At 40.6% G+C, this 12192-nt stretch overlaps 1 protein-coding gene, 1 long non-coding RNA gene and 1 pseudogene across 2 annotated transcripts; all 3 read right to left on the reverse strand.

Annotated features, from left to right (window-relative positions):
* Positions 1–684: 684 nt before the first annotated feature.
* Positions 685–7046, reverse strand: LOC131247223 (protein TPX2-like). The gene is made up of 7 exons (XM_058247638.1): positions 6972–7046; positions 1827–1877; positions 1568–1662; positions 1385–1463; positions 1202–1264; positions 966–1052; positions 685–811 (listed from the first exon to the last, which is right to left on the reverse strand). Exons 1-7 carry the CDS (start codon positions 7044–7046, stop codon positions 722–724), a joined length of 540 nt encoding a protein of 179 aa, XP_058103621.1. The 3' UTR covers positions 685–721.
* A 1059-nt stretch (positions 7047–8105) lies between these two features.
* Positions 8106–9241, reverse strand: LOC131249142 (uncharacterized). Its single transcript, XR_009172687.1, has 3 exons — positions 9180–9241; positions 8372–8449; positions 8106–8257 (listed from the first exon to the last, which is right to left on the reverse strand). It is a non-coding gene; the product is annotated as an uncharacterized LOC131249142 (long non-coding RNA).
* A 611-nt stretch (positions 9242–9852) lies between these two features.
* LOC131249183 (elongation factor 2-like) lies at positions 9853–11561 on the reverse strand (annotated as a pseudogene).
* Positions 11562–12192: the final 631 nt, after the last annotated feature.

Below are 12192 nucleotides of genomic sequence, written 5' to 3' on the forward strand. Positions count from 1 at the left end.
ACTGACCATGGATCTAGGTCAGACTGAGTTTTCGTACCGATCGGATCTACAGATCAGCCGTGGCGGACCACACTCAATTCAACGGTCACCGAAACTCGATCAGGTCCACAAGCACAAGGACATGCCTGGGCCACCTTCCCTGATCCGAGGGTGAAATTGGGTCATAATCCAACAGTAAGATTTCTTAAAATCATCACGCAAGCGACACGACTCAGATTTCATAAAATCTCATTTAATTTCTCACCGTTCTCACACTCTTCACTCCGGACTCAATCAAATCGACCCAGAACATCATCTGGACTTGATTTTTGAGGTGATGGCCAAGTCCAACATGGTGACCAATACAGCCTAAGATCATCGCTATCGGACTTTCGACGCGCGGTCCATGTCCGATCCAGAACTTCCAAAAATTCCCAAGAGCAACTGGATTTAGCGATGAATCCCAGATTTCAGAGTAACCTAGCGCTAATGATTCTACAGGTTTTGAGTCATGCAGATGAAATTTAAAGTGATTGATGCTAATTTCACAAGCAATCGAGTTTAGCGCTAATTACCCCACAAAAGCTTCCAAGGAAAATAGAGGTAGTACTCGGGTCTTGGCACAAAATTTTTCGGGTCATTACAGTATAAACACTTTTAACAAGCCTTTTCATTATTTCTATATGTTTAAATACAACCTTTTTTTCAATGGCAACAAGTCTTAGTGAACTTACTTTTGAGGTTAAGAAGGGATTAAAGCCTGATGTTGTACATTTTTAGAGTCTTTGGCACCAATATGTATTGCCGAACTAGTTTTATAGTTATGTGAGACCTGCACCACAAATTACTGGTTTATGATGAGAATGAAAAGACAATTTATGATCCACTCAATGTCAGCTAGAAACAAAACATTGTTTATTGACTCGTAAAAGAAATTCATGCATTATATAAAGAAATGTCCAAATCAAATAAATTTCAGAAGTTACTTTCTCTGAATTATTAGAACGCTGCAATGAAAATGAAGTAGTAAATGAGGGTTGCATGGCCCTCTGGGATGTCTTCAAGTGGAATTCCTAAGAAGCAACAAGGTCAAAAGAAAAGGTCAGCAGCTGAATTATGCAAGAACCAATTTTGTAAGATGTAACTGTGTGCTATGAGAAAGTGGCAAAAACAGCATGAAAAATAGAATGAAGAGAGCAAAGAATCAATGTTAACCACTTACTTGAAACTCAGGCAACGCTGGCATGCTTTTCTGTATGAGTGGCATTGAAGGAGCTGCAAGAATCTGTAAAATAGAAAAGCATTCTATCTCAAAATAGAATAAATAAAATCCTGCTGAGTAGTTTGTTCAAAGACCTAATATAATAATCTCAAAGATACTCTCTTGTAGATAGTAGGTACCAACTTTTCTATTCAAAGGACGTGCTTTAAACGAGGCAACAACTGAAAGAATGTGTCCTACAACCTCTGTACTATGCTTGGGCCTGAAATCAATAAAAAACCATGTGCCTACAGCTCCTTAAACAAAATTATGCTTTCCCTCTCAGAGTGCACAATACACAATCAACATTAGTTTTGATAAGTATACTTGATCCTTTGTGCCCTTTGTGATGTTTCAAGTTCAGGCTCTCTTGGGATGGTGAGTCTCAACCTAGGCTGATTAGAGCCATCAAGAAGTCCATTCTGCAAGATAATCCACAAATATTGACAGAATAACCCCCAAAAGTAATCACTTAGAATATACCAAACATAGAATATGCACAGACTAAAATTGTAGAAGTACATAAAGAATCAAAAGGACATCCTATGGTGGGAACAGTGCATGTTTCTCTGGATAGGCAGATTACCTTTTTCAAGACCTTATGTATCAGATTGGTTTGTTGCTTTATCCCAAATACCTGATTGCAAATTGTTTGATATTCTTAGTGTAACAAAATACTATCGAATTCAATAATAATACTCTTATTTCAAAGGCAAATGCTAAAATAGCACTGTAGGAAATGCATTGTAAGAGATGCAGTACACACATGAAACTCTCATTTCAATGGCTTATTTTTTTAATGGTAAATAGAAATTCAAGATCCAGGAATCCTAATTAATTACTACTATTTGAAAATGAGATTAACTCATTTTCAGGCATCTACCAAACAGGCTCTTGGAAAATAATGCCCCGTAACCGGAAGTTGTAATCCATCACGCCTGATATTTACAAAAGAAAAGGAAGGCCCATGTGAGTAATGGTTGTTGCTTGGAAAATAGAAGCCATTAATTTTAAACTAGTGGCCATTGTTTAAACAAACATGTGAAACACTACTTCCTTTCTCACACTTCTTGGAAATAAGGTTTCTCAGGGAGCATCATTTCCTTTCCCACCTATGCTTTTATAACGCCATGAAAATCGAGGGTCGAGCATAAACTCAATCCACGAGTTCCAACGCATCACTTATGCAACATAAATAATGATGATTAAATGTTGTCCGTGTTAGTGCATTAATCATGAGTGGGATTATACCAAAACAGTAATTCATACTCCAGATCAATTCATATAATGTAAGTGGAAGACTGGATAATATATATAAACGGGTATGAACCAAAAGATCACGATCGGTCTCCAGAGTATGAATACATCACTGAGTCATCATATACATGTAATAGTTCAAAATAGTTCACCGTCAAAAATAAACCCTGAAGCCCCGTCGATCCGGATGGCCTAAGCGAAACCACCGGATAACTGCATATATGAGAACTCATCCTGATCATCGTAGTAATCGGGCTCCGCGTCCTGAGTCATATCATCATCTGCAACTAAGACAGAGTCTGGTGGGTGTTCAGAACACCATCCCAGAATGTGGGAGTGAGTGATCAACTCAGTGGAACAATAAAGCAAAGGTTAATATGTTCTCAATTCAGTCAAGCAGTAATGATAAAGCAATATAATCAAACATCCCTAAGTACTCTGATTAATGCAAGCATGAAATGTAAGCATGATGCATGCCCTCGCCTACACTCTCTCGTGCGACATCATCTTACGGTCATGGCATGCTTTCTTCCCTTTGTGCTATTCAACAAGGGGCACATGCAATGCGATGACATGAGCGTGATTACCGAGTTATTATTAGTCCTTTTCATACAACAGGATTGGGAAGCTAAGGTACCTCCCTTATATCAATTCCCAAACAATGATCCATTCTAGGGTCGTCAGTCCTTGTAAATCTCATACGATGATATGGTTCTAGGTTACTGCAAAGGGCTCGTCACCTTATCAGTGCAGGCCTAGTGTACTCTTGTTGCTACATAATGGCTTGTTGCCTCTACGCAATCTTAGTGTATGCTCGAGGTCACTACAAAGGGCTCGTCACCTTATTAGTGTAGGCCGATAGCTCGAATACAGTGTCTCATAACACCGTATTCGGCTCACGAGTCTAGGTTGCTCACTGGTTACTACGGGGAGGCTCGTCACCCCAGCGTAGGGTGATAGCTCGACCACGGTGTCCCATACCACCATGCCCGGCTCATGAGTCTTAGCAGATCAAGGTACCAAGGTTTAAAAGGGTTTTCACTGGTGAGTTTAGTACCTTAGATTCAAGCAGTAGCATCCATACATGGTGAACATACATCGGGTCAATCGGTTACTTGACGAGCTTGATTAATATGAGCGCACATTGAGTTAATCGACATGAAGTGCGTGAGCACTCCGTGTGGCCTAACCACTGTCGACAACCCAAGTACGGCTCGGGTTCATCGATCATGTCCTATGTGGTGAGACAACCTCAGCCACCATATCAGGACCTGTTATCGATTGCCTGGAATATTCCATCGTCCTAAACACATTCAATTGTAACAGATACTCATACAAGCAAATCAGAACAGTAATGGATCAACAATTCCAATCATACAAGCATGTGAGCATTTGATGGATTTCAACTTAAACATGAATTCACACATAAGCAGTGTCTAAGTTAAGTAGACAAAGAATGTAAGTTGCATGGAGGAAATCATACACATCGTTAAGGTAGTTGAGAATCTCTTCTCAACGCCCATATAAAGTACAATATATTACACACTTGATCATTCAGACATTTCTACAAACACTTAGACTACCATATTCCAACATACATGATGTATGTTGGTGATAGTATATATTAGGACAAATCCTTTCTCCAAGGAGTTGTTACACATACAACTAGCACAAACACATGACAATTAATCATGGCAAACACATGTTCATATTTCATACATATACGATACTTTCTACATATACATGGAATACACTAAACTCAATATCGTTCATATATATCAGAAACGCAATACAAACATCACATTTTGCATGTGAAATTGCACCCACATCAGTAATAAACCATTAACCGACATTAAAAGCCTTGAAAACCATAACCTATATGTTTATAGTCTGCACCTTTCACCGGTAGACTTGTAATGAACTCGGTTTAAAGCTAAGTCTTTGTCTATGGCAGATTTGGCAACCTATAGGATAAATTAGGTTACCTATTTGATAACCTACACTATCAGAAACCCTAAAACGGATTAGGGTTAGGTTTTCTTACCTAAGTACGTTGTCGAAAATGCCGGATTAGTGATGTAGATGGGGTAGCTAAGGCCGAGGAGCAATGAGATCGAATCCCAGGAGGAATCTCCAACTCTCACTCTCACTTTCACTCTTTTCCCTTCTCTTTTCTCTTCTCTCTCTCCTAGGGTTTTATTAAATTCGTATGGGGTATGAGAGAGGGTGTTTAAGGTCCTTATATAGGCCCAAGTTTGATGGGAATGGCCCCAGGGCCAAGGTATACTTAGGTTATATCCAAATATGGGTCATTCTGGTCCAACAGAGCACTTCTGGTGGCCCCTTTTCCACGTGTGGTTGGACTTAAGCTCCCTGACCACGGATCTAGGTCAGGCTGGGTTTTCGTACCAATCGGATTTACAGATCAGCCATGGCAGACCAGTTTCAGTTCAACGATCACGGCTACTCGATCAGGACCACAAGTACATCGACATGTGTGGGACATTTCTCCTGATCCGAGGGTGTATTTGGGTCATATTCTGACGGTCTGAATCCTTATATTTGGCCTGCAAGTGATACGACTCAGATTACTTAAATTTGAATTTTATTCTTAAATATTTTCACGTTTCTCACACTCTTCGCTCCGGGCTCAAGTTGTGCATTTCTAGACACAGTTAAGACTTGATTTCTGAGGAGGTTGTCAAGTCCAGTAATGTGGTCATATTCGTATAGTATCGAGGTAATCAGACCTTTAACGTGCGGTCCAGGTCCGATACGGAGTTGCAAGATGCTCCCGAGAGCAACCGGATTTAAGGATGGATTCTAGATTTCAGGGTAATGTAGCGTCAATGATTCTGCACGTTTTGGGTCTTACAGATCATATTTAAAGTGATTAGTGCTAATTTCATAAGCACTCTAGTTTAACACTTGTTAATATTAACCTAATTTCTAAAGGATTTGGTCCTGGGTGATTTCTGCCTGAGGTGGTACTCGGGTCCTTGTACGGATTTTTTCGAGACGTTACAATCTACCCCATAAAAAAATTTCATCCTCGAAATTAGTACCTTTTCGTACTCCTTAAGAATCTGAGGGTAGTTCTTTCGAACCTCGGCTTCTGTCTCCCAAGTAGCCTCTTCATCCGTGTGATGCGTCCACAACACTTTCACAAGTGGAATGACCTTGCTACGCAATACCTACTCCTTCCTGTCTAGGATACGCGTCGGTCACAGTACATATGTAGCGTCCTTGCTCAACTGTACCTACTCCCATCTGATAATGTGGGAAGGATCGGGAACGTATTTCTTCAGCATAGATACATGAAATACGTTATGCACGCCCACAAGTGGTGTGGGCAAAGCAAGGCGGTACGCTACCACTCCCACTCGATCTAGTGTCTGGAATGGGCCAATGAATTGAGGCATAAGCTTCCCCTTCTTGCCTAACCCAAGGACTCCCTTCATAGGGGAAACTCTGAGGAACACATGGTCTCCGACTTCGAACTCTAGCGGTCGTCACCTTGTATCGGTGTAGCTCTTCTGTCTGCTCTACGCTGTCAGCAGTCGGCGCCTGATAATGTCGATCTTCTCTGAGGTCTCCTATACTAACTCTGGGCCAATCAAGCTTTTCTCGCCAACCACTGCCCAACAATGTGGTGCCCTGCCGGACGCCTATACAAGGCCACATAGGGAGCCATGCCAATACTCACCTGGAAGCTGTTGTTATAGGCGAACTCTGCATAAGGAAGACAGTCATCCCAACTGTCCTTGAAATCTAGAACACAGGCCCGCAACATATCTTTCAGAATCTGATTTACCCATTCCGTCTGCCCATCAGTCTGTGGGTGGAACGCGGTACTGAACTTCAATTTCACACCCATCGCTTCCTGGATACAAGTCCAGAAGATAGATGTGAATCGCGTGTCTCGGTCCAACATGATCTCCAAGGAAACTCCATGCAAACGTACATTCTCTTTGATATACAACCTGGCCAACTCGTCTGCAGAGTTCGAAACTCTGATAGGGAGGAAATGAGCCGATTTCGTCAATTGGTCCATGATCACCCAAATGGAATCATAACCCTTCCTCGTCTTCGGCAGACCTGATATGAAATCCATAGAGATGAAGTCCCACTTCCATTCTGCTATGGGCATGGGTTGAAGTAGTCCAGGAGGTCAGCGATGCTCTGCCTTGACCTGCTGGCACGTGAGACAACGGGATACATAATCTATTATGTGAGCCTTCATATTATCCCACCAATACGACCTCTTCATGTCACGATACATCTTCATGCTGCCTGGATGCATAGCCATCCTAGAATCATGAGCGGCCTCAAGAATTTCCTTCCTCAAGTTAGGGAGGTTCGGGACGCATAGGCGGCCACAGTAAAGTAAGCCCCCATCCGTACCATTGCTCCACGTTGAGTCCTCATCGCTGCTAGCCTGCCTTCTTATCTTTGCCAACAACTCATCATCTACCTGAGCCGCGATAATCCTGTAATCAATGAGAGGCTGTAGTCGAATATGTGCGATGCCCTGATATGGCTCCTCCATCATGAGTTTCTGCTCAAAGTCTCGCACGAACTCCATCATGTCCCACTTTGCTACCATCAACGGAGCCGCAAATGCTAATGCCTTCTTGCGGCTCAGTGCATCTGCCACAAGGTTGGCCTTACTAGGATGGTAAGAAACCTCAAACTTGAAGTCCTTCAAGGTCTCCATCCATCGTCGTTGCCTCATATTTAGGTCCCGCTGAGTGAATATGTATCTGAGACTCTTATGGTCACAAAAGAGCTTAAACTCTTCTCCATAGAGGTAATGCTTCCAGATCTTCAAGGCAAAGATGACGGCAGCTAACTCCAGCTCGTGTGTAGGGTAGTTTTCCTCGTGTTTCCTCAACTGTCATGATAGGTAAGTAATAACCCTGTCCTTCTGCATCAAAGCACTGCCCAAACCGACACTACCAAAAAAAGGGGCAAAGGCTACGGATAAAAACTGTAGCCAAAAGCCTATGGCTACGGTTATCGTCCGTAGCATGACCGTAGCCATTGATGCCGTAGCCATAGGTCAAAGAGCTATGGCTACGGATTCTATCCGTAGCCATAGAAGCAATGGATACGGATTAAAATCGTAGCAATAGCTTCTGTAGCCTTAAAGTACTTATAGCTACGGATTATATCTGTAGCTAAAAGTTCAGTAAGAACCTAGCAAAAGACCTATGGCTACGGTTTTAGTCCGTAGCACGACCGTAACAATAGGTCTAAAACCTATGGCTATGGATTTAATCCGTAGCCATAGATTAAAATAGCTACAGAATAATCCGTAGCAATATTCAGTATTTAATTACAGCTACGGTTGTAAGATTACCAGCTACGGTCAATATCTGTAGCTATTGCCTACATTTAAATAAAATTACAACCATTCATTCATTTAATTACCACCTGCATAATCATTCATTCGTTCATTCAATCAATTACAATCATTCATTCACTTAGTCAATGAATCAATTACAACCATTCATTCAATAATGAATCAATTACAATCATTCATTCATTCAATTCAATTACAATTACAATAATGTTGAAAGTACAAATCTTAATGAGTTTGTGTGCACTTGCATATGGCCAGGTGATTCCTTCATCCACCATAGATAGAAAATGGATGCAAGTATCAATAGTCCACTTGCACATCCGACAGCTATACCGATAACTTCTCCCGCGCGTCTTCTATAATTATATTCAAGGGCGAACCACCACTAGAGGACTCTACAACATAAAAACAAAGAATCAGTCAATTGAAGAATGATGAAAACTAAATGCAAGGAAAATATAAAATTCCCCTGATGTAAACTGAATTAATGCTCCAAACAGTGTTCATACATTGCTAAAGTACTGTTGAAGCAAGCAATCATTCACTACACCACACATTCCATAGAAGTACAACAAGTTCAAAAACACCTACAGATGATTCATACATACCTTATTATAAGAATCAAATACCATAGCATTAGTCAAGTGATGAAAATTTGAAAATGGAAAGGGAATCAAGAGTGGTAAAACTGAAAAATATGAAGAGAGATGAAAGTGCATGTAATTGGAAACTTTCAAAGAAAACAAAAAAGAAGTAACTAATAAAGTAAGCTTGTTAAGCCCACATGCACCTCATACAAGGCCACAGTACTAGCCTACCACTTGCATGGGAAGTCTGACATGTGCATCAGGTGGGCTCAATGTGGAGAAAACCTAGAGAAAAATCCGTCAGTAATGGGTCACTCTGGAAATATGATAGAAGAAAACTAACTAACAAACTCCCAAAGAGGACCATGTCCTCTATATATCAATGAAGATAAAAAAGCATTTTCCAATACAGACAATTGTTCTTTTTTTTTTAAAGGGGATATTAGACATACTCAGTGTTGCAGCCATACATTGACATATCTCAAAATATTGCACTTCCCATTTACAAATATTCCTGAATATCATCGATACATGCGACGCGTATCAATGATATCTCAATACAGAATATTCAGTTGCAGTTGAGCACTTGAGCATGAACCGAACAATCTAGCCAAATCAATTTTTTAACTTGATCATTTGATTTAACATGTGAATTTCACAATCAATTTGAGACACCTTATATTAACTTGAGAGATGTAACACAAAAGATAACGCCAATGAGAGAACATACCGCCACCACGACAAGGATACATATCACTTTCCCTTCACCATTTTTGAAGAAAACCAATTGAGTTGCAATAATAGAAAAACAAGAACATGAATAAATAATAGCAAAAACTAGTAATCCAGAAATATTTCAAATTTCATATAAAGCATACACCGTCATCGTAGGTGGCGAGCCAATAGGTCTAAAACTAGTAATCCAGAAACTTGAAAAATTTTCATCAGAAATTCTGAAAGGAATGAATTTACAAAATGGTCCACATTCAACAATCAACAAACACATTGCCCAGCTGATGAGTGGATGGGCCTGATTTTTGGACCACATAATTTACATGCTTGGGCCCACCTGATGCATGGCATTAATGTGAATGTCCAATAGATTTGCCTGATAGGTCCATGTGGGCACATGTAAAGGTGTATGTGGACATAAGAAACTCTTGACTTCAACATAAAACAGGAGGGAGAACCCTTCAGATCAATCATGATAATAGAGCAACTGTTGTACTCAAAATTTCAATAGTTTAATCCAGTAAATAAACAGGTTGATGATTGTAAAAGAAGTTAATCATTCAAAACTCTTTCAGCCATGTGAAAAGGACCACGTCCTTATAAACATCCTTTATAAGGACGTTTCTTAATCTAGTTTCAAGCTTTAAATAAAATGGTTCGGTACAGAAGAGCACCTTTATCTTGTCAATGACATTTTCTTTTGCCGCATTTATTGTGTGAGTTGCTCCTAGCATCTTTGCATTGCAAAGTTTATCATCTTGAACATCAACAGCAATAATTTCAGAAGCCCCAAATGCCCGTGCTATCTGTAAACAACTAGGAGAAGTAATTTAGTCATAATGATGTAAACCTGAGACTCAAGATTCTATAAAAGCAGAAACGTTATATTATATGCCATCAACTATGCTGAAGGAATTTGAAAAAGAAATATACAGCATTTACATGGGTCGTCACCAGCATCATGGTAGAGTTGTCATCATTATTTTTTTTATTTTTTACTTTTTAAAAAAAGTCAAATCACTGTCCCAGCTAATTTGATCAGCAGCGTATGCATTTTCATATCAGTAATAATATCCAATTCAACATCATCATCACCCTAGACTTGTCCCAAGTATTTGGAGTTAGCTTCGGGAATCCTTTTCAAAACAGAATCACAAATTAAAAAAAAAAAATTTAAAAAGTTAGGTAAAACAGAGTATATATCCTCATCCCCTTAGAACATGTAGACAGACGAAACTCTGGATAAAAAACAGCCGTTTAGCCAACAGAGACTGGCAGCGTCTGAACCAAACAAGAACAAAAACTAAAAAACAAAAAAAAAAAAAAAAAAAAAGACAAAATGGACACCAACTTACCTACTACTTGAATCTCTCCATTGCCAATCAGATGCCTCAGAGCTTGTCCTCGAATTCAGAAAAAGGTGTCATCTACTCCTTCAGACCCTTCCTCTTTCGGATATCAGCCACCAACTGCCCTGCCTGCGATCCCGCCTCCATTGGATCAGACGACATCATGTCCCAGTGATCAAACACGCACTGTGGGAAGGCCTGTCTAGATTTTGTTGCCCTCAAAGTCCCCCAGAACCCAAACGACTCAATGACAGGTAGGTGTATGCCTTGATGTTGTAGAGCGGCGTGCCAGGCCTCTGCATTTCCTCAAAGACATGTCCACGCTTTTGGTTCAGGACACCATAGATGCCACCGAGCGCTTGTTCAGGTGCCTGTATCTCCACCAAATCGACAGGCTCCAAAAGCCTGGGTTTTGTAGTTAGTTGGGAGGCATATATGACCCTTCTTGCTGTCAGGATGATCTGTCCACTGCCCCTGTGGATTGCATCAGCATAAAGAACAATGTCACAGACCTCAAAGCATATACCCCGCATGTTTTCTTCAGCCAATGCTCCTTCCTTTGATGCCCATTGGAACCCAGCCACAACAGAATCCTTGATTTCATTCAGGTACTGAACTCCCTTGCACATGTCAACAACCATATTTGGGCCAGTAGTTTTGGGTCCAAAACACCAGATCTTCTTGGCAAGATCCTTGTCCCACCTGAACTCTTCAGATAGGATCTTTGAGCGGGCTTTTGGGTCATCCCTAGGGCCGATACACCCATCTTCCAAGGGACGGGCCTCCATGTAGAGACGATTGTGCTTGTTAAGGGACTTGCTCATTACAGTCCTGACTGACTTCTCAAGCACCGTCTCACGGAAAAAGACAACAGGATCCGAAACAAGAATCTCAGCCCCGCCCATGAAATCTTCCTGCAAGTCCTTCAAGCAAATCTTGAGGTGGAGCTCTCCACAGATTTCTGCCCCAAAAAGCCCTTAAGAAACCCAGATTTAGGACATACCCCACAAACCTCTGCCCAAAACACCTACTTTTTTAAATGTAGTAAATAACTCACAGATTGCATGTAGACCATAACCCATGCACTTGGCAGGTTAGAATTTATTCACTGGGTGAACCATAACCTATGAACATAAACAACAAATATGATGAAAGCATTTCCCACATTTTTGCAGCATTGGACCCACATTTTGTTGACATCACTATCTTCTCATTTCTACTCCACACCAAAGCTCTCATTTCCCATGAGTTTTGGAGCAAAGACAATAGCTCTCATTTCCCATGAGTTTTGGAGCATAGACAATAGCTTTTCATGCAACTTGGTTCCAAGCAGAGCATTTTAGAAAGAAGATCAATTCCTGCTGGTTCAAGATCAGGAACACAGTTGCCAAATCCTAAGTTCCAGACCTTCATTCTATGGCCTGAAAATAGGCTGTCAAGGACAAATACGAAAACAGCCCGCATATTCATCTGAGTGAGGGTGTTAAAGTCTTTAACCCTTCCAAGTCAGTATATCCTCCCAAATGATCTATCAAAACTTTCACCCAAAAATAAAATACAAACAATAAAAGGAGAAGCAATAAAAATATTCAAATTACCATGCAAAGGATCAGTGATTGCAGATGTTTCAGAAAACAGTACTGTCCAGAATAGAAATTTGTT

This window comes from Magnolia sinica, chromosome 1, assembly GCF_029962835.1.
Source record: "Magnolia sinica isolate HGM2019 chromosome 1, MsV1, whole genome shotgun sequence".
NCBI lineage: Eukaryota > Viridiplantae > Streptophyta > Magnoliopsida > Magnoliales > Magnoliaceae > Magnolia > Magnolia sinica.